The following is a 23,670-nucleotide window of genomic DNA, read 5'->3' as shown; positions in this document are numbered from 1 at the left end:
TATGTCTGGAGAAAACATGACATCAAGGCTTACAGAAATAAAATTTTTGAAGAACTCTCTAAAGTTGCAAGGATAAGATAGCTAGAGTGAAATGTCAGAAGTAAATGGTATTTTAATTTCTAAATGAACTTAAGTATGAAATTGCTGAACTGTTAACTAATATATGCCCTGTTCTGCCATCTGCTCTTAAGGAATTGAGAAGATCTAGATATGTTTTGCTTGGTTTTAAGAAAGAGCGGATTACAACCTACAAAGAAGGGATAATGCATTTTACTAGAGCAATCTTGAGGTCTGGGCAGTGAAAAATGTAGTCACTCCAATTATTTCCCTTCTGTCAACAGTCTCATCAATTTGTCTGCCAGTCACCCCTCGTTTGATCGTAGATTGTGAAGTTCCCTCTGTGACAGATTACCTCCTTGCAGCAGTTCCAGTAAATAGGACCTCCTGGCCAGTGCAGTGTTTCTGTGCAGTCTTCGCTTTGTCAGCCTTACTGCTTTAGCCTCTAACTATTAGGTACCGCGTTATCCCCTGAGCTTCCTTCTCAACAAGTTTTCACGTGTTTGCATACATATTTCTGTATTTGTTGTTCTGTGTTTAAATTTGCCTCTGTAGAAGAGTTATGCAGGTGTTGAAGTGTGATGTCACTTTTTAAGAAGACTTTATAGGAAAAATTGAGATCTACAAACCAGCAGGCCTGATGACCATAACAGGTGTACTGGCATTGGTCAATCTGCTTCGATTTCTGAGTGGATTTCAGTAATGTCTCTTAACAAAGTCTCATAGAGACTGGAATGCTTGAATCTTGGATTGTTACCTGATTAGAAAGTACAAGTGGAAGAGCAGAATATAAACGTCTTTTAAATAAGAGCTTTTCAGTATTACCAATGGTGTCCTAGTGAGATCTAGGCTGTAACTGGGGTGTTTCAACGTATTCATAAATTATTTAAGAATAAACTGAAAAGATTTGACAGGTGGGGTAGAAATAAAGCCTGAATGTGAAAAGCTGTAGAAGGATCTCATGATACTGCATGACTGGATGGATACATAGCAGATAAAATTCAGTGCTCTTCAGTGTAAAATAAGTCATGAGATGCAACAGCACTAACTTCATGTCATGTGAGGGGTTCTGAATGAGAATGGAAACAGTGTGACATAGGGAGAGCTCTTGAAATATTGGATTATTGGAAGGATTGATCAGGAGGTCCATTCAGCCGAGGATAGTGAGGAGTGAATGATATGTTCTGCTCTGCCCCTGCGATTCCCTAGTCTCCTACAGTTGCGGGTGGGACGCTGGTGTGGATGGAGATTTGGTGCAGGCCGGTGAGGGAGCTTCCCTTTCGCCAGCTCCATTGGCTTGGAGCAGTGCAGGGAATTCCGTTCGCTTCTGGAACAGCGCGTGGCGCCCGGCGCCCTCGGGGGCTCCGGGGCGCTGGAGCGGCGGCGGCAGCGGAGGGGAGCGCGGCCCGCGCGGCAGCAGGCGGAGCGGGGAGCGCGGCGCCGGCACGCCATGGAGGGAGCCCTCCGCGGCACGGCCAGCCCGCCGAGCCGCCCGCCCGCGGCGCTGTACGTCATGGGGAGAGAGACCCTTTGGTTTGCTTCGTTTACATGGTTATTGGTTCCTCTGTTCAGGGCTGGGTTAGCTTTGTTGGTTTGAGCATGGCTTGCTCTTTGGGGAACTCGGTGGCTGCCTGCAGTGTCTGAAGCAGGGCAGCGCGGTGATCCCAGTGTGGTGCCGGCTGCGAGCCCGCTCGCCGTGGGAGAGGCTTTGCCTTGGAAGCAGGGGCAGCTTTGCCCCATCCCTCCCCATGAGTGGCTCTGTGTTTCCTGCGTGGTTGGGCTGGCGAGCGCCCGGCTCCAGGGCACCGGGATCCATGTCATGCCGGCAGCGTGGCACCAGGATCCCTGTCAGCCTCGTGCAAGTGCATCAAGCTCGCCTGCTTGGCTCGAGCACAAGTCCAATATACGTTATTCCCCCCTCTGCCAGCTTGGGTGCCGCCGGTTCGGCTGAGCCTTGCAGCCCGCTCGGCATCTGCTCATTGCCATGCCGGCAGCGTCCTTCTGGAAGCGGTGCCTGCGTCGGATCTGCCCTCATCCTGGCCTCATTTCTGAGCACCTTTCAGCCAATTCTAATGAATCAACTTTGCTCTCTCTCACTGACTTCTTTTCAGTGTCCTGGCTTATGTGGCCAAAGCTAAAGGGGCTTTGTACTTTGTACTCCTGACTTTTTGGAGTTATTTATGTGGTACAGTGTGCTCTGCTGACTTAACAGAGCTTGTTTTTCTTCTCCCAACTTCCATTTTTAAGGGTTTGTTTTGATGCATTTTCCATCTGGCGCACAGTGGAGGCTTTGTCTTCATTTCTTTGATACTCCTCTGAATTTTGATGTGGCCGAGCTTTAGGGGGAGGTTTAATCAGAAACATAAATTACAGCAGACAATAAAGAGAAATATAGAAGGGACTGAAAGTGTTTTGAAGACCAGCACAAGGTGCAGTAGCAAACAAGAGAAGTTTGTGTAATGTTTCCTGCTTTTGAGAAGGCTTTTGGGGGAGGAAATTGGTGAATTGAAATGAAAAGGAAAAAATTCAGAAGCTTAACTTGTATCAGATTGCATTGATGAGGATGGTGCAAATTTCTTCTATAATTTCTTCAGGAATCTCTTTTCATAATTTTTTTTGGCAGAAATACATAAGTTCTGATGAAAATAATCCATTGTTGAATTACTCCGTTAAAATTAAACTTCAAGCTGTTCTGCCCCCTGGTTTCCTGAGCCAGCTCAAGCTCCTTGAGGGGCTGTGGTCCCAGTGTGAGTGTGTAGAATGCATCCCGGCAACTGAGTGACTCCAGTGCTCTGAGAGACACAAACTGTGTGCCAAAAACTGAGCTACAGGGAAAGAATCCAGCGTGAATCCCACAACACCGCTCCCACACGATGCTGTAGCATCCGAGATAGTGTTGAAAATCAAATTACTGTAGCACACCAAAGTATTTTTATTAGATAATAATGGTATTTTGTATTCTAAAATATGGTGTATTCAAAAATACACATTAAGATAATTCGCTTTGGTTGTGCGCAGTAATGTATTAGCTGGCTGTAGCAAGGCTGTGTTACAGCCGTTTAGTGAGACCTGTCAAGTATAAGAATAGCACAGGATATGAGACTTGGAAATTAGCTTCTCTTCCAAATGATTGGCTATATGGACATTTGCACAGCATATATACTTGTATCCACTTGCACCCATTCTTTAATAAAAGCCTTTTTTAACTTCACTGTAACATGATGACTACTTTAAGCTCTTTACATAGTGATACCAGCTTTCCATTTTTTTTCCTGGAGTCTTGATATTTACTTTATTTAACTGTCGGTATGAACAGTCTTACTTACTGTGCATGGTATTAGTTAGCTGCTCTGTTTTGAAAGTGAAGTGAGTTGAGTATGATCTTGAACCTAAAGGCTGTTCATGTGGGGAGTTAATTCATAGGTGCAATGCTGGCAGAATGCTAGCTGCAGACTTTTTGCTGCCTAATGACAATGCCTCAGCTGCAGTGACTTGGTTCAGGATAAATATCCAGAAGATTTTGACTCATAAAAATATCACTGAAATTGTTAACGCTTTGCTTGATGCACAGCTAGGGAGCAAAGCCCTAGCAGTTCAGCAGTAACATTCCTTGCCCACATAAATATTTGTGGGATAGGTACTAAATACTAAGCTTCTACGCCTTGTGCTGTATTAATTCATTTGGTATTTTTTCTCTTCAGCATATGCTTTGTTTCCATTTCATTTCAGTTTTCACCTTGTAAAGTTTGCAAACTTCTAAGCATTTGAACTTTTGAAGTGTTTTGGGGAAGAATCTAGTCTTGGCTAGCTTAGGAAACAATAGTGTGCTGTTTTGTCTGATGCAGCCTTCCTTCTCAATTCCATTACCCTGCATTGGATTTTTTTTCACTTGTAGTCAAATTCTGAGCAATATTTTTTTTCTATGGCTGCATGAGCAGTGCATTTGCAAATCACTTTTTAAGTTCCTGTGATGTAAAAAAAATCATTAGTTGTTATGAAAAATAACATAACAAAAATAACAAAAGTCTGTTACAAAACAGACATTTTCAGTATCAGCGAATGTCTGTATTTGGGCAAGTAAGAGTCAGCAAGAAGACTGTATTGCACCTTTTCAGCTTTTTGGTGTGATTTCGTGATAATTAGTATTTTTAGCTTAGCCTTCCTTCTGAGAATTCTAACAGAATACAAACTGCTCAAGAAACTGAATGAAAGATCTTTTTTAGAGGAATTTTAGGTAAAACTGAGCTGGTGATATATATAGTTACTTGCATGACTTCAGACAGTATTCTTTCTGAGCATAAAATAAGATACTTAAGTTGATCTGACAGTGAACTTGTACTAAGCATGTAACAATACAGTACATGATTACTGCAAGTGACAGCTCTTGAGCCTAGTGGCATAAAATGAATAATTTTCTTATAAAAATGACATTGTTTAGAAACCTCGATGAAAATGAATAACATCATTTCACATGAGAAAGACTTATTCTTTTCGTAAGGTTAAAAGTTGAGTGTTTCATCACTGCCACAGATAGTGTTATCACTGCAGTTGTCATTTGGACATGGTTATAGGGTTGAGCAACAAGGGCAGTTGCCCTTGACACTTCAGGCAATGAAGAAGGCCTCCAGCAAGACAGATTAATCATAGTGTAAGTTATCAAAATGTATAGGAGTAAGGGGCTGATCTGATAACTCTCAGCCCCTGTGAGTGTCATAGCTACTATATGTGATAGTGTTAACGAACTGTCAAGTTCAGACAAGTAGGGAGGGTCACGTCAGACCTTGAACTTTAGCCTTATGCTCTCCATAAAACCACAGAAAGCAGTGTTCTGTTTTCGCCCCACATCTGAAGATGTTTTGGCATCTTCTGATGTTGTTGAATTTGAGTGATGGATGTGCTTTTAGCATAGCTTTTTCACTTCCCTTTTAAACAATTAGTAATTGAAACAATTTACAGAGCTTTTGTTTGAACTTGCAAAGTCATATTCAGCTTAATATACAACTGTGTTGTATTTTCAGCATATCAGTTTAAAATGTGAGTAAAAATTATGTCGTGTAGAAATGCAGTTGATTGGATATAGCAAAATAGTTTTCAGTCATTCAGTTTGCATTATTTTTATCCTTTATGATGCTAGAACAAATGTTCAAATGCTGTAGGAAATTATAAGCACATGTTTACATTTTTGCAGCTAAATCTGTTTTTATGCACAAATGTTGCAAATGTGCTGGTGACTAAGCTGCTTGTAATTTAAACCGAAGGGTAACAACCTTTGGCTTTGTTTACAAACATTAAAAGAATAACGTATGTAGATGTCATGGAATGCCCCTGCTCAGGACCAAGAGTAGTAATTATGTAAAAGGGAAAAACAGACACTTTTATTACTATAAGTTGATTGATAGAATAGCTTTTGTGGCAAATATTTTTAGATGTGTGTCCCTGCTTTAAAAAATCAGTAAATTCAAAGTTTTCTTCCTCCTCCAGCTGATACTGAACTGTCTGGCACGCTGCTGCCAGCGAGTGTAATTCAGTGCAGCTTGATGGATGATTTCCTATGTTTGATCTTCATCGTGATTTTCGCTTGGCGTTCTCTGGACAGCCCTGGTCTGCTCTGTGTCAGGGAGAGCTCCCTTTCCAGCATGAGCATTCTTGGAGACCTCCAGTAGGAGGCAGACTAGGTTACATCTCATAGAACTTTCTTTAAAATAAGAGTAAAACTTTTGTGGCTTTCACTATAGATACTTAAAGTTTTGTGCCTGTTTTATCAGTCTGGCAAGAGTAAGTCAGAAAGAACTTGTATGAAATAACACTATAAGCCGCTGCTAGTGTATGTATTAGAATTGGCAGAAGCGGTTAAAGCTTAAATGTAGAAAATATTCTACACTAACAGGTCTTACAGGTTATCAAAAGAAATGCAAAATCCTATTTGCAGAAAAGTACTATTTCAAAAGACTTCCCCCTTTATGGATCTTGGGGGGAAGATGGCAGAACTGCCCAGCAATTGCTCAACTGTTCTAGTTATTGTACGTAAATAAGTATCACAGCAGTTGAAAGTATGCCATGCTTTCTCTGTGACCTGCAGGCAGACAACTACTTGCTCCCTCTACTCGAATGAAATTCTAAATTGCTAATTTGTCCTTTTAGCACAGTCTCATTTTTCACCATTTTCTGCCCCCAGGGCTGCTTCTCCCACTCTTTAACCTCTGTCTGCTTTGTCAGTTTAGACTTTAAAGTATGCTGTGACTGAGTTTATTAGGCTTTAACAGCAATTTCAGAGGCATTTTTACCTAAGCAGTGATTTTACAGAAAAGAAATAACAGGTAGCTTTTTCCTACTAAGTGAAAAAATGTATGCAATATTGCAGAAAGAAATGAAAGGGTAGTTTAAAACCTAAGCTAATGAATTAAGGCAGAGAAAAATTGAGAAATTTGGCCCAGGATGCTAATGCTGAGTAGTTGCCACTAACCGATACTCAGAGACAAGCATCAGTCCATAGCTCCCTGGACTGTTCAGTCGTGTAGTTCAGCAGCATAATGATAGCGTTACCCCTTAGCTGTTCATATTGGCTCGTGAAGTAAGAGGACTCATAATTTAGCTAAGTAACCTGAACATGTGGTATATGACATAACAGAACTTCCGTGTGGAGAGGTAAGAAAGGGCTTCTAAAAACCGGATGGAGGTTTGGATTGTTGGTTGTTATTTATTTATTTACTTGCTTACAATGTCCTGCACCAAGATGTTATTCTCAGCTATTTCTAATTTTATCCAAGTCTTGGGAGAAGACACAAGCCTGAAATACTCCCAAGACCACTGTACATATCCGCATTGCCTTTTGAGGCTTTTAAGCAAAGACTGCTGTCTGCAAATGTTATCTGCACTTGTGTTGGATAATGTAGGAGCTGTTCTTTGAAAAAAAAAAAAAAAAAAAAAATTACTTGTTTGTCTGACTTTGCTGACAGGACAGATGCTATGAATGAAGTTGACTGGACCATATGGCTAATAAGGATGCCCTTGAATGTGCTTAACAGCACAAGCGCATCTGAGATTTTCTTTCTGAGAGTAGTAATTTTATCACACCAGACTTGCTCCCAAAGGCTCTGTAAGTATTAACTGGTAGTGCTGCAAGAGCAGATCTGTAGCCCAGCTGATGTTAGTGAGAGCAGATCTGTGACTCAGTTGATGTTGAGGACTGTATGTGTTTCCAGGGGTTTTGGACTAGCTATAGCCTGGTCCCATGGAGTGAATGATGGTAACTCAGGATGAGTCTGAGGATGGTAACTGTTGGTTCAGTGGGATCTGAGAGGAGCTCAGTTGACACACTGAGGTCACTCTGCAGTGTGAACCACATTCCCCTTAGTGGGACAGTTGGGAGACTGACTTCAAACTGTTCCAAACTAAAGCACTAGTGTAGGCATACGCTTGGGATACTCCGTGGGTCAGGCAATATGAAGATTCAGGAAATTTGGCCTCAACTGCACCTCCAGAATTATTTCTGCAGAACAGTGTAAATACTTGGCTATTTGTAGATGCTGGTTTTGTTCCCTTCAAACAGAGCAAAATGCATTAATGTACCTTCTGTACAAGTTGCTAGAATCACTAGCATTGATGGTGAGGAATGCTAGTGTCTTAAAATAGCAAATAGACATGTGGAGATTTGTATAACTTAAAATTCTTTAGATCTAAGATAGTGGACAGAACCTCTGTATAGGAAATATGCATCACCTTCCATCGTTTGAGCTTTTTTTTTTCAGACTCTTGCTTCTAAGAATCTACTGTATAATATGAAAGACTATTTAGTTTTCCAGTAAGAGCTTTTTGCCTTGTGGCCATTTTTTTTCTATTTATTTTTACTATTGATGTATCCATTATTATGAGATGGAAAAGGCTTTTACTAACTTTCACTTAATTTTCCACCTGAATTTAGGCCACTGAGCATTAGAACCCTAGGGCACAGTTGTGCCCCTTCTAATCTGGTAGTTATTGTTTACTATGAATCTTTATGTGCATTAGAAGTATTAGAATCTTTTTGTGTAATTTGATGTAGTTTTGATAGCAGGCAGGAATAGCCTTTGCTTTGAAGCTCCAGCTGCATGGAATAGTCCTAATTCGTTTCTTCGTAGGCATGGTGGTTATAATAATAAGCAGAATAACTGTTGTAACTTTTAGTTGTGTATCTGTATTTTGTGTTTTAAGTCATGCTTCATATACACATTGAGAAATTCAGCTCTAAGTTCCTCTGTTTTGTTTCTCCATCTGTAAGTTAGAGAGAAGTGTACATTCATTTTGTGTAGAACTTTACATCTAATCAGTTTTACTATCAGAGAAGACAGATTATTCAGGATAGACTTTACAATGACAGTGTTTGGGAAAATACTGTAGAATTTATTTGATGGCACTTAAGATTATGGCACTTTATCATTGCTCACGTAGAAGATAGTTTACACTGGTGTTACAGTAGCTGTTACATAAATATATAATTGAGGATAGGTAAGATGCATTTACCTGATGGCTTATAGTAAAAATTTCTTAATTATGCTAATTTCTTACAGGAGGTGCTAAAACAGCTGCAAGGAAGTATTGAAGACGAAGCAATGGCATCTTCTGGGCAAATTGATTTGCTGGAACGACTTAAAGGTAAGTTTAGAATTATTTTCTTAGGTAGGTTAATTTGTTTGTTACCTACAGTTGTTTTGGGATAAAATTTTCCAGCCCAGTTGCATCTTTTTTCCGTTGATAACTTTGACAGTTACACATAGTCTTAGTGCCCGGTTGTTTTTTTGCTAAGTATTTTAAGACATTTTTTCTAAAAAGAATGTGTTTCTTTGTTGCTTTTGTGCTTTTGCTGCTCTCATTGTAGAGCTTCGTATGAAGCATTTACCTACTTATTTTAATTAAACTTATGTAATCTTACAATTGCATCTAATGTAACCTGCACTTTTTTTTAAAAAAAAAAAAAAAGAAAAGAAAAAAAGATGATTTACTTAGATGATTTAATTAGAAATTTAGGTGTCCTTGCTGGAGCAGGAAGGTTGGACTAGATGATCTCTAGAGGGGTCCCTTCCAACCTCAACCATTCTGTGATTCTGTGAATTATTTAAATTAATTAGTGGTATGTTAGTTCATGCATTTTTGAAACTTGTTTACGTGCCCACATTTTTCCTGTCACATTACTGGAACTGCATCTATGGGATGGGCAAAGCGAGGTCAGACCAGTGACTTTCTGCTGTACATCCTTCTCTCTGTCACAGCTTCAGAAATGCAGTACAGGATGTTGATATTCAGGCCCCTATGGTGGACCCTTGACATTTAGATGAAGGTGCAGGAGCTGCAAGATCCCTGAGAAAGACACTGTTAGGAAACGGGCCACAAGAACAATTCTTCTGATACTTATGCACTCTGCTTGATTTAAACTTCCCCTGTAAAGAAGCAAACAAACTGCTTGGGAGATAGCATTTTGGCTGGCAGGACAGTAGCTTGGGCATCTTTTTGTTCAGAGGGTCAGCACACTTCCACTCTACTGTCATGATTGGTTTTCTTCACGTTATACCCTTCTGTGGATCCCAAAGCAAAATGTTTTAACAGTTTCCATTTTTAAAATATCACAGATTTGTTCATGCAGTACAACATGAAGATCAGATGGTTCTTAAAGATTTGTGATGCTGAATTTGAGCACTGAAAACATTGTTCTTCATTATGCAGAACTGAACTTGGAAGGTGGTAACTTCCCCGGAGTGAAGTTAAGGCCAAAGGTGTCCGTGCGTTCATATGGGAGCCGGGAAGGGTCTGTGTCAAGCCGTTCAGGAGAGTGCAGTCCTGTTCCCATGGGATCATTTCCAAGAAGAGGTTTTATGAATGGAAGCAGAGAAAGCACTGGTTATTTAGAAGAGCTAGAAAAAGAGAGGTAAACTTCTCCATTTATACCTTCAATGTGCCTTGACAACTTTTCATTTTAGTATGCAAGTTTACTGAAACATTTAAGATTTCACACTTAATATTAGTTATCATGCATATGATTTTGATTAGTGTTATAGTCAGAACTATCATAACAGTTAAAGAAACTAGGAATCTACATTAATACACAAGCACACAATATAGTTTTTACTGCTTCTTTGTACATACATTTTATTGTTGCTGGTTGTTTATTAAAATTATTGGTAGAGAGTGCACAGAATTTTATAGTGAGAAACATGAAGCATCCCAAACACCTCTGTATCTCCTCACATTAATTGGTGCTGAAAGTTTAACATTGTTAAAATGCAGTCTTTTTGACTTCTTTAAATGCTAATATATATGACAGGTCATTAAAGAATTACATTATCTTAGTAGTCTTTTACCTGGTGATTCCCTTCTCGTAACAAAAATAATTACCAAACAATGATATTTACTCTCTTTTCAAGATGCTATCCCGATATGGTGTCAAGCCTATTAGCAAAATAGAGAAATTCTTTTCTTATACCATAGTTGTATCAATTTTATGTGAACATACATGTCATATGCCCTGGAAGTACCACATATAAAAGGAAATGCATTTGAGAAGGAGATGCAAAGGAAGAGGCAGGCAAGTTTTTCTTTGAGGGCCTTTCGATATTCTGAACTGAATTAGACTGAAATCCCAGGTGGTTTCATAGGCCTTTCTCTGAGAAAGGGTTTTTTAAAGATTTGATCACTGAAAGCTACTTAATGGATGAGATGTTAGGCTGGGGACCACAAAAATTACAACATGGTGCTTTTATGCAAATAGTTTTCCTTTCTAGTGCCTGTCGTTTGGTGAGATTGATGAAACAGGGCTTTCAGTGTTTGATATTTTATATGGAAAGCACTTGTTTCTTAGAGTAAGAATCTTTGTTCATCTTGCTATATTTTTTGATGTATTCTACTGCACATGATACTAAAATCTTGGGGCTTTTTCTTGTAGCTCACGAGGATTTGAGACCACTCAAAACAGCATATATTCCTGCATAGTAGCTAGAGTTTTTTAGGGTGTTTATTACATCTATATTATGACCTCTGATCACTTCCCACTGCTGGCGATTCTAGGGCGATCGTTTTTTGGAAATTTTTCTCAATGATAAAAACAGTTTAAGCAGTGAACTAACTCAGCATTCCTCTTGGCTGGTTCTGGGTGTATTTGGCAAGACATTATCTGAAAAACAAAACCTCTCAGAGTACTTTGAAGGTTACCTTATGTGTCAGTTTGCCTTTTGTGGCCTAGTGACTTTATTAATCTCGTTTGTCAGTTCTGTAATTTACCCCTTAGGCTGATGATCTTTAAGATGTGTTTAAATTATTTCTGTATGAAAATTGTTTTCCAGCTTTATTTCCTCTGATTTATTCCACTATATTTTAATGTTGGTTTTGAGCATTTTATCTAGTGACTTCTCCCTCCCTGCTCTTATTTCCTCTTCGCTGGTTGGGCTACTTGCTAGAAGTCTTTCTAGCATGCCAGCAGTGTTTGCTTTGCTCAGATGTTGTCAAGTTTGTTTTTATCCTAAGGAGGAGGATTTTACAGTTCCTGCGGTTTCACAAAAACACAAGCTTAACGAATTGCGTAGCTAGAAATTGCTGATTTGTTGTCTCAGTAGTTTTTGTTTGCAGATAATTTTGTTTCAATTTCCATGTGTTATATGTTATTTAATTGGGAGACATTTCTACCTTGCCTTTGGTGTTGATGAAAAACTATTTGAAATATCAGTTGTTTTCGGAGAGTAATCTTTTGAGAATTTGTACAGTTTTAAAGTTTTGTTGTTTTATGGCTTATAAATTAAAGTCCAAATACATCATGAAATTTAATCATGCTATATGTTGAATGGCATGAGCTGAGAATAAGATTGACATTATTTATCTTCAAAATATTTCTATGATAAGAATGATAAGAAACTGTTTCTCTCTGATGCTATGTTCATACCACTTACTGTTGGGAGCTTCAAAAAAAAAAGGACATTGGAGAAGTCTTTTGAAGCACAATCCTTTAGAGAAGCAATTTGATTTGGAAACATTTTTACTCATAGAAGCACTGTAAAGTTTCAAATATTTTCTTGATTTGCCCTGCTGCATTCTCACTGAACTTGAGATCATATGACTGGGAACAGAATATTCTCTGATACTGTGAAAGTGCAGATACAAGCAATATTGGCAAATAAAATGATGGAATTCCAACTGCATTTGATTTTCCCTTCAGATCTTTTTATTTGATCAGTAACAGCTTTTCCACCTTAAACTCACTCCAGACTCAAAAATTCCCAGATAGCTGTAGAAGGAGCTTTACTTCTGGGTGGTGTAATACCTGGTACAAGTGTTGGTGCAAGAAGCATTCGTTGGGTATATCTACAGAGACTCGCTGTGCTCAATTTCAAGGAAATTTAAGTAGAACCTGCTATGGTTGTACCAAGATCTTTCAGACTGGCGGTTGGGAGACCCAAAGTCATTGTGAAACCTTCTCCCAGAGCAGTAATATTCTGCATGTCTCAGAAGCAAAAATGACAACATTAATTGAAAAGAGTTCCTCTGGGCCATGCATTATGTTGTTTATGGTGCACTGATGGTTCTTAAGTTCTTTTCTTGCTTTGAGCATCCTTTCTGCCTGTCAAAACAGATTGAATGGCACAGTGTCTCACTCTCAAACTGAATACCCTACATTTTAAGATAAACTTAATCACTTATTCACTTACCCACTTTCTGAAAAGGACTTGTGTTGGTTTGCGGAAAATACTCCCTCCTCTTTTCACTACCAATTCTTTTGACACGTAGACACAAAATTAGTCAATCCTTTGACATTTGCAAGTCCTTATATAGTTTTGATCAGCAACAGATCAGAATAATCTGATTCATACAATTAGAAAACGCTTTTACAAATAAAAAGGCTTTTCATAAGGATCGAATTAATCATACTTCTGTAACTTATACTTCAGAAGTCAGACACACTCAGTGTGGTGACATGCATAGGGGGAAAAAATGGGAAGCCTTGCAGAATATCTGCATGTGCAGAGATCTGCATGTGAGGCTTGTTTTAGGGGATGGACATGTGGGAAGAGTAAAGGTGAAGAGTAAGAAGACTAAAACCCTTTCCCACAGGCTTTCCCCAAACAAAATGTGTTAGCATGTTTCCCAACCCAACCAAAGGGTCCCAAAAAGAGAACTAGAGTCCTTGGTGAAGAGATTCCTGCCCAGGCCACTCCTTGTCACTGAGGAATTACTGTGTATCCTGTAGTCTTGTTTAAGTTACCTGAAACAGAATATTTGTTGTTTATAACACATATTATCCAGGTCTGCATTTTGCTAATGTATTTAAAATGTCTTACACAGTTATAAATGTATCCTGACTATAACATTTGATGCAAGCTATTCTTAAAATATTGTTAATTATCATGCAGATTATTTGTTTGCCTTACTCTTTGCTTTGTCACGTATGACAGAGTTATTGAGAAGGCACTTTGGAGGCAACAAAGGTAGCTCAATTTAGTAATAGTTTTTACCACGATATCCAAGAATATCCAGTGTTCTTAAATACCAGTTGTAGTTTGCTGTAGTATGCAAAGCATATTACCACACAGAAGCAAGGTGCAACAGGACTAATACCTGTACATAGCTTTCACAAAATGCTCTTAGCTGCAGATTTCCAAGTGGTTTTATAATAAAGGATAGTTATTCTGTCTTTTACAGCTGTGGACATGATAAGCAAGAAGGTACACTGGCTTGCTTAACAGTGCAGCAGATAGTTTATCTAGGGCCAAAACAATTTTTTTTCTTACATGACCTTACATGACTTAAGTATTGGTATCAATATTTACTGATGTTCTTATATTGCTAATGAAGACTGAAGACAGACATTTCCTGCTTCTGTTTTTAATAGATCTCTTTTGCTTGCGGAGCTTGAGAAGGAAGAGAAAGAAAAGGACTGGTATTATGCTCAACTTCAGAACCTTACTAAAAGGATCGATAGTCTCCCCCTTACTGAAAACGTAAGCAACTTCAGTGGCTTATTTGTGTATCGGGTGCTGTGGTCTCTGAGTTGCCAAGTATGCTTTACAACTTTGCGGACATTCTCTACAATTGTTTTGGATTAAAGCACTTCAGTTCTGTATGCAAAGTTAACTCAGTCAAAGTAATGCATTTTTCTTTCCAGCTCTCTGCTTTTCAGATGTTATTTTACAAGTTCTAAATTTGTACACATTACGGTATGAATGTCAGTACTAGACAGGAGCACTTGAAAAGTTGTTATGACAAGTGCATTACATGTCAGTAGGTTTCTTCTTTACCTGTGTCCCCCAAAGGCCTTTTTTCAATCAACTCCATTATGCAAGTTTGTGAACAATATTAGCCTAAAAGACTGCTTACACGGAAGCTCTCAGTTCAAAAAGCAGGCAATAAAGTAGCGCTCTAGTCATAGCCAAGTTAATCGGCAAACCAAAGGAAGGAGGAAAGAGGAGGAGACCGAAATGGATCTTGAGGAAATGCAATCTGTTCCCAAAGGAAGTGAGTGTATCTGTCTCTCTTAAATGTACCATAGCTTTTAAGATGAAGTCTCACCAGCTTAATAGGTAATCAGTTAACTTAGCTCTTATTATTGGCATGTTCTGCTTAACGTATATGCCAAATCTCTTTTGTGGCCATTTCTGTCCCTTACTAGAGAAAAAGACTGTTGTGTCTCTTGTCTCTCTGACTTAAAATCATAGAAATCCAGCCCTAACTGAACTTTCTGAGAATAACTAAGGTTTTCTAACCTCATCCTAATTTGCCTATAGATTTAAATTTCTGTGCCTCAGTTCAACTCATGCTTTTGTCTTATGCTTCAAAATGCACAGCTGCCTTATTCCTGTGCATCTGTCATGAAACACTGTTGGCTCTAGGACTGGATGCCTTGCCTTACCGTTCCTTGCATATATCTATAGTTCAGGACTTCCTTCTGGCCCTCTCTTAAGTTCCTTACAGAAAATAGGAAGGACTTATGAATTCTGTGTTTGTAAGGTGTCCACATATTTCTGGTGATACAAATGACCGATTTCATCGCCATTGGTATCTTTTTTCCATACCTGGTAAAGTTCTAGAACAAACAAGAAAACGTAATTTCTGTTTTCTGTCAGTGACCATCAATAATGAGGCCATTTGGCATAACTTTGTTTAGATCAGAAGTTCTACAGTGTTCCTGTATACACAATAATATTTTCAACATGGCAGTGCAAGATAGCAATTGGTGCTTTCTAAAACTTATTTCTGAAAGATGTATAATCTCAGCATTCTTACTGTACTTTTGTGTAATTATTCTTTATAGTGAAGAATGTCCTCTATTTTTTATTTTCACACATTGGTTTTTGTTTGTTTTCTCTTTAGTTGCTAATACCTTTTTGCTGGAGAGCAGACTAGAGATAAATCTTTGTAAATTTAAGTACAGCTGCAGTGTTTGCTTGTCACCTTCCATTTTCTTCCAGAAAGGCAGTTCTCACAGATCTTTAAACAATGCAGCTTCTGATTTTATTCATTTTAGTTTACTTACCAGTCACATGTAGCTACATATTTGAAACTACTGACTTGATTAAAAATTGAACAGATAAATCATATCTAGAAAGAATAGTTCATCTAGTAAAAAACAGTTACTAGGGAAGGTAACCATGTATACCAGAAGAACTAGAGCTCTTTTTGAGCAAACATGTTTACTGGACCTGGTTCGGTTTTCCACGTGATTGAATAAATTGTGTACGTATGAATAGTAATTAAACTTTCAGCTTAAAAAAAATTCAGAAAGCCTAGGAGGGATCTGATAGACTTCCAGTACTGAAAATAAGCTGTAGAGAAGATGAAGGTACTCTGCTCACATGATACAGGACAAGAGGGAACCAGTTGTCTCAGGGAGAATTCTGTCCCAGTGTAAGAAAAAGATGTCTTCACCTTGAGAACAATTTTAACATTGGAGCAGGTTATCTACAGAAGTGGTAGAGTCTTTCATGCTAGAAATATCAAACCTAGCTTGAAAAGCCTGTGGATAAAGCCCAACTTTAGACAGGAAACAGAAGGAGGAACCAGGTGATGTCCAGGAGTCAGTGCCAACCTAGACATTCCTCTGCTTCTGTGATCTTTTAAAACAGCCCTTGAGGTAGTTCTGCTTACTCAACTTTCTTACTAATTTTCATATTAATTAATTGCAAAGACCTGTATATTTAAATCTAAGTTAATAGACTTAGTTTCAAGGCCGGCTGCCTTGAAAAGTATATTGGTGGGAGTTCTTGTTCTTGAACAGTCATGCTTCTTTTTCAGATAGGATCAACAGCAAAAGCAGTGCAGTAGTTAGGCACTTACGAATGATGACACCTGTAGATTTGGGTAGAAAATAAAACATTTCTGTTGGTATGCTGACATACATTAGCATCCATGTGGTCCATGCTTGTAATTATACTGTGTCCATGTGTTTATATGTTGTGTTTAGTCATTTGACAAGGCTTGCAGGTAGCCTTTGGGTTGAACAGCATTGTGTTTTTATTTTTAAGAATGTTTTTAAGAATGTTTTAAAGGTCTGTTATTCATGATTTTTTCACTTAAGAAGTTTCATGTAGAAAGATGATTGTTCTGCTTCTATTCAGAGAAATACAAATTTCATTTGCTAAAATGAAATGTTCACACAAATTTCATTTGCTAAAATGCTTTCTCTGCGCTTCAATTTCAGTTCTCCTTGCAAACAGATATGACCAGAAGGCAGTTAGAGTATGAGGCAAGACAGATCAGAGCTGCAATGGAAGAGCAGCTAGGTACTTGTCAGGACATGGAGAAGCGAGCACAGGTACACCTTTTTCTTTCATTATTAAAAGGAATGTAAAATGTTTTCCAGTGATGTCAATTAATTATTCATATATATTTAAACTCTGTGGAAACACAGTAATTCGTTAGAGCAATTTTATTAATTAGAGCAATTAGAAAAATGTATTCATAACATAGAAAAACACTACTCGGGCAAAAAGCACCTTTCTTTAACTGTTTAAAAGAAGAATTTTGAGTAGTGGGAGAGGTAAGATATACTGGCAAAATATCCTTTACATCCATTCCGGTAAACTGTTTGGTTCGTTTGCTGTATCCAAGGGTTGCTTTGCATTCATGATGAGCATGTGTATAGTTTTGCATGCAAATCATGTCACATACATTTGGAAGTGTAACTCAGAATGTAATTGGGTGGAACTCAGTAAATTAAATTATCAATTGCAGGCTAGTTAAAACTGTTACCTCACAGAAGCAGTGACAATTTGAATTACTTGTTACCAGCTATTTCCATGGATGTTAAGTAAGCAGCTTAGTAAAATAACCTACTTTTTCCTGGAGTGTAACAAAAATAAGCCATTTGAATATAGATTGTCTTTTTAGGCTTTCTTTTCTTCAGTGAATTTAGCTCAATGAAAAATTTTGATACTTAGATAATATTTCTACTTAATTCTGTTTGGGGTAAAATGGAAAGCAGCTTTAAAGCAGAATAACTTGTATATTTTTGAGGTAATTCTGAAAATAATGATTAGTCTATGTTTATATTTTTTGGCAAAACGCTTATCCTCTGTTTGTAGCAGTCGCCCTACCAGGTGTGTGCCGAAAGGGCCTGTGGGTCTGTGTTACAGGAGCGCTGAGACCCAGGTTGGCTGTTGCTGTTCTTAATCTGCGTGGCCGGGCGCTGTCTTGGTGCTGCACGGTCCGTGGTGGCCCCATGAGCCCCATCAGCGGCCCTTCCCAGCACGGCCCCTCGGGCTCAGCGGAGCTGGGACCACCGGCACACGCCTGGTCCAGCCCCGTGTAAAACGCAGTTGTTTTGAGCTTCTGCGCCACAACTTCTGAAGAAGTTCTTTAACCAGCTTCCAGTGGGAGCAGGAGTTAGCCAAGCGAGTACGTTGCACGGCTGGCCAAACTTTTAACTGCGTTCAAGCAGGAGGATAAGCAGGAAATCTTCCTAAAAGGCTATTTGACTGTAGTTCTGCGGCTGGGAAGGTGTCGATAAAGTAGCTACTTACCTACATTCTTTTTCAGAAAATGTTGGTTTGAAAAAGGAGGCAAACATAGGCGTACATTAACTCAGAGAACTATGATCTTCCATCCTCTTGTTGGTTAGCACAGCCTGTGGTATTCCCAATACATATTTATAGTGAAGGTATAATCCTAATAAATACTGTAATTTCCATGAAATTATAAAACAGGAAGAGGAAATAACTATATCCTCACGTACTCTTCTCTTGAATTTGGATGGTAGTTACCCTGGTTTCATTATGTCAGGGATAGGTGCCAGAACTTACTTACTTACATACAGACATACATGCATATACAGCTTAAACAATATGTAAATATGTAGGGGAAAATTCTAGCGTATTCCTCTGTGGTGTTCAAGTGTATAATCAGAACTATTCATATCTGGCAAGTACGGTCAACTTAGTTGTTTTTTAGTTTTCCTTTTGTTCTGTGTTTTCATTCTTCCATGGCTGTTTGTGATATGGAACACAATGTAAAATGTAATTTGAAGGACTTCATTGTAGACAACTCTGCATTGTAGATATATAATATCTGTAATAATTATTCTGTAAGGGTAGGTAACCTATTATTGCCTGCCTGCTGTAAACAGCATGTTCTTCTTCCTGTTTGTACAGCCTTTAGTTCAAAATACCCTTCTGGCAGATTGAACCGCTTAGGTTCTCTGCGATATAAATAATAAATAAGTGGAAAGAAGGAATAGTCTGATTTTTATATCCAACCTAAAATTTAATGTATGTTGATTGAATTCTTGACACCATGGAGTACTTCATTGTTGATATTGGACAAATTATGTTATTTTTACATTTCTTCTACAAAAGAAAAAAATCTCTGCTTTTAGATACACATAATGCATACAAATACTTTATTACTCTTGTCCCTTTAAGGAAGTAAATTGTTGGTTACATAGAAAGACATTTAGGTAAACAATTAAAACATGCTTAATCACAAAGAAGACGTATTCTTCAGTCACTTGTCACCTCATCAATTTACGGTTTACCCAGGAATATATTTATATATTTTTATATATATATTTATATGTTTATCTCCCTTTAAATCTAAAGAATTTCCTGATCCAGGAGAGAAAGAAGGTGGATTATTTGTCTGCCTCATGCTGCGGTGAGGCCATTGTTTGTGCTGTTAAAATATTGCTGACCTTTTTTCCTGATATTTTACTTTTATAAATTCAAATCTAGTTTATTGGTTACTATTTTTAATTTTGTGTATTCTAAATTTGCATCCACTAAATGTTAATGATTAAGATATTTTTTCTGCCTATGTCAAGAATTACTTCTACTTGATGATCATATTTTCTTTCCTCTTTCTAAAACTTCTAGATTCTATTGTGCTTCTGTTCCAAGTGTATGCATTGTTATTTATAGCTTTTTTTAAGTTTGGTTATTTCCACTTTTAGTTTACAAAGATGTTAAATAAGGATAATCGTAATGTTAATTAATGCAATGCCCACTAGATTACACAAAGCCTTTTCTTTTTAGCATAGTACTGTAATCATCATTCAGGTAAAATGATAAGATCTCTTTTTATTGGTTTTATTTGGTTTGGTTTTAATTATGCATCCCTCTTAAACCTGCTTGTTATACAAGAAAATTTGTATTTAACAGTTTAGTGTTCAGTTTGTATACTGCTATATTAAGGGACTGACCAGTTTTAAAGTCAAATGATGTCTGTTTATCCCCAAGATGATATAGGAGTGTATCATTGTGTTCATTTTTTTCACAAGTAAAATATGCCCTTTGCAAACTAAAACTTGCATGGAGTATATATATCCTGTAAAAAATGGTGGGATTTGGGGTTTGTTTGTGTGTTTGTTTTTCTTCTGCATTGCATTTACTAACCACAGAATGATTGCAGTGGGAAGTGAGTGGCAATACAGTTATAAGAGACTCAGATTAATTGAGAGATACCTATAAAGTCCTAGAAAAGCCACTAAAAGAATATACAGTTTTCTTTTTACTAACCCTCTGCATTCTTAGAGATTTTTAAGAACCGAAAAATTCAGAGACTGTCCTTAGGCAGATCTATCAAAGCATCATAATAACTGAAAATAATGAAAGTCAGCCAGCATTCTGCACTGCCAAAGCACTTTGCAGATACAAATTTCTCTCAAATCTGTGTAAGGCAAGCGGAATTTTGACACTGAGGTGAGAGTGAAATAATTCATCAAAAAAATGAATGGGACATTGATTTCAGAGATTAAAAAAGTGTGTGAGTTTACTGAAGCATTTTTCTGTGCCTGAACTTGTCCTGTGGATCAGTCTAATCCTGTATCCAGATTAGTGTCAGTTATATTAAAAACCCAACTACCTATTCTGTTTCGAAGATGTTTACCATTGTGACTGTGTTTTATTCCTATTTCTGCAATTACCACAAGAATGAAGAAGTTCTTTTTGTAGCCAGCTGTATTTGCAATCAACATTTCATATTGTCTCTATGTTCTGTAGTGGCTATAAGGAGTTTTTAAATAAAAATGAAACATGAAAATGTATTAATTTCAGGTGAGAGTGGCAAGGATTCAGCAGATAGAGAAGGACATTGTTCGTATACGGCAGCTCCTGCAGTCACAAGCAGCTGAAGCAGAGGTTAGTGAACGTTTACCTGCCTTCTTTGGGTAGGGCATGTATCTTATTTAAAATATCTCCTAAATGAGTAAACTTATGGACAATCTAATGTGCATCAGCAAGTGATGACACTGTTTCTGATCTAGTCAGTGTATGTAATCATGGTGATTGGCATGGCATGGCATGTAACTGGCTTGCATAAAATTTGGCAGTATGCTGCTTTGTTACCAGAGTTCTCTGTGCTATTGTTATGTTTTTATCAATATTGATATATTAGTAATTGCAATAAAAAGGCTAAAGTACAATATATCATAGACAAAGTCTTGCTTTTAGAAAATTATATAAATTAGTAGGACTTTTCTTTCTAAATATGACTCTCTGATAAGCAGCTTCATGATTTGCTTATCTTTTGAGAGAAGTTAATGAAAAATAGTGAGTACAGTTTCTGTCCAGTTTCATTATAGAAGGCTTGCATGTTTTTAGTGTTTAAGCACTGGGTCCTATATTAAGTAATAATAATATTCCCTGTAAGTACAGTTCCTAGAAGTGACTGCCATTAGCAAACACTACATTCACAGTGCGAATTAACCTGCAGACAGTGCTTATGCCTTAACGGTACATTGTATGTTGAACCTGAATGTTTTTACAGTTTGTCTTCATTCAGACTGACTACTGTGAAAGTTCAGAGCAAGTTTAAATTACTAAGAGGATATAGGTTTTTCCATTGTCAAAAAGAAAATGATTTCATAACTCCAGAATGGTGTATTCATATGTGGAAGGGATGGTATACAAGGGTATACCAGGTATACAAGGGAAACTGACAATTATAGTGACTCTGATTAAAGTTGTCAAGCGTTTTGACACTTTAGCTAATTCAGTTGTGATTTTGTTTGATTTGTGATGTAGATTTCAGCTTTGAAAAGTCACTAAACATTTTAGAGAGTGCAATTATCAGAAGAATTGATAGCATTTTCTCTCTGACCTTTTACGAGCTTCCTTCAGTTTAATTCCTAAATTTTTCATTTAGTTCTGACAGCACATTGTGCTAAAAGAGGGATTAGATTTTAGAAGGGGGTGACTTCTGCTTTCATGGTAATAAATTTCCACATTTGCCTGGTGTAAGTCTTCTAGAACTGATGAGCAGACTTGCACAGCTGCGTTAGGCTTTTAAGCAACTGAATTAAATGACGATAGCGCTGGGCTTTGAGTCTCCTAATCAGACTTTTATGTTTTGCAAGCAGATATTGTCACAGAGGAATATAGCAACCACATGGAAGGTATAATTTGGCAGACATAAGGAAGAACCAATTAGAAGTTTTAATCTCTAGTTTTGTTATGAAGTTAAGCTTAGGAACACTTAATTTTGAGCGAAATTATGTATCTTCCCTTCCTTTCACAAGTTACCATAATAGGACAGATGGCATAGGTCACTTTTTAGGGCTTGTTTTCAAGCCAGCAGGCTCCTGTATTAACCATACACCTTCTTAAATTAATATACTCGATTGTGAAATCTGTAGTCTGGAGGCAACTTTGTTCTACAGCCAGAAAAAGAAATTGGGATTCTAAGTCTCCAGCATTCATTAGCTATCCAATGTAGGCTTTGTCAGCACTTTACAAAAAGATTTCACATTCTCCTTACGGAGCTGTTTGCTCACATAATGTGTCATCTCACATAACAGGCTCTTGCAGTTGTCGGACGTTTTTCTAAGGCCACTATCTGTGAATAGAGCTGTGGACCTGGAGGTATTTGGTGTAGACCTCCCCGGTGAGCATTGTGGGAGCGTTGGTCAGGTTCCCTGTGAGGGTATTTCTGTTTTACTCGGACGGTATGCAACGTGTTAGTTTTTATATATAACAAAAACACATTAGGAATAATAAAATTGTGTAGTACTGAAAAGCCAAAAGTATGAAAGTGTGGGTTCTTTTTGGTCGATATGATACACTTGTTAATTACGCTTAGTTTGTAGGACTTGGCTAACTTCAGGGCACAGAACTGAGGGTGAGCAAGACAGTGATTTTCATATAGTTTTATGAGAGGTTTCTTTGCCTGATAATTTTTTTCTAAAAATTGGTGCTATTCTTATCCTGTGAGGGGGTGCCATTCCTTTTTATTTCAGGATTGGAATACATTTCATTTTTGCTTCTTGCATTCTCTCAGCATCAAATTTGATACCATTTTTCAGTAGAAGAAGAATCATAGAATCACAGAATGCTGAAGGTTGGAAGGGGCCTCAGAGGTCATCTAGTCCAACCCCCCTGCTCACGCAGGGTCACCCAGAGCACGCGGCACAGGGCTGCATCCAAGCGGGTTTTAAAGATCTCCAAAGAAGGAGACTCCACAACCTCTCTGGGCAGCCTGTGCCAGTGCTTTGTTACCCTCACAGTGAAGAAATGCTTCCTTAAGTTCCTGTGGAACTTCCGATGCTTCAGTTTGAAGCCATTTCCTCTAGTCCTATCGCTGGCCAACACTGAAAAGAGGCTGCCCCCCTCCTCCTCACTGCCTCCCTTGAGGTATTTATACACGCTGATCAGGTCCCCCCTCAGCCTCCTCTTCTCCAGGCTGAACAGGCCCAGCTCCCTCACCCTTTGTTCACAGGGCAGATGTTCCAGGCCTCTGATCATCCTCGTAGCCCTGCGCTGGACTCTCTCCAGCAGCTCCACAACCCTCTTGTACTGGGGAGCCCAGAACTGGACGCAGTACTCCAGATGTGGCCTCACCAGGGCTGAGTAGAGGGGGACGATCACCTCCCTCGACCTGCTGGAGACGCTTTTCTTAATGCACCCCAGGATCCCGTTGGCCTTCTTGGCCACCAGGGCACACTGCTGCCTCATGGTCAACTTGTCGTCCACCATGACACCCAGGTCCCTCTCTGTGGGGCTGCTCTCCAGCAGGTCCACCCCTAATCTGTACTGGTGTCCAGGGTTACTCCTCCCCAAGTGCAGGACCCTGCACTTGCCCCTGTTGAACCTCATGAGGTTTCTCGCCGCCCAGTCCTCCAGTCTGTCCAGGTCCCTCTGGATGGCAGCACAGCCCTCAGGGCTATCAGCTACT

At 38.5% G+C, this 23,670-nt stretch overlaps 1 protein-coding gene across 1 annotated transcript in view; it reads left to right on the top strand.

The window, feature by feature from the left end:
* APC (APC, WNT signaling pathway regulator) overlaps window positions 1-23,670 on the top strand; it is a 63,704-nt gene that overhangs the window by 17,359 nt on the left and 22,675 nt on the right. Inside the window, exons 3-7 of the mRNA XM_026052828.1 lie at window positions 8,604-8,688; window positions 9,754-9,955; window positions 13,904-14,012; window positions 16,709-16,822; window positions 20,556-20,639. Coding sequence (XP_025908613.1) covers window positions 8,604-8,688; window positions 9,754-9,955; window positions 13,904-14,012; window positions 16,709-16,822; window positions 20,556-20,639 — 594 coding nt within the window. The remainder of the gene's footprint in view (window positions 1-8,603; window positions 8,689-9,753; window positions 9,956-13,903; window positions 14,013-16,708; window positions 16,823-20,555; window positions 20,640-23,670) is intronic.

This window comes from Nothoprocta perdicaria, unplaced genomic scaffold (assembly GCF_003342845.1).
Source record: "Nothoprocta perdicaria isolate Ctin4 unplaced genomic scaffold, notPer1 scaffold_92, whole genome shotgun sequence".
Lineage (NCBI taxonomy): Eukaryota > Metazoa > Chordata > Aves > Tinamiformes > Tinamidae > Nothoprocta > Nothoprocta perdicaria.
Note: the sequence above shows the minus strand (reverse complement) of the source record. Positions and strands in the feature narration are given on the sequence as shown.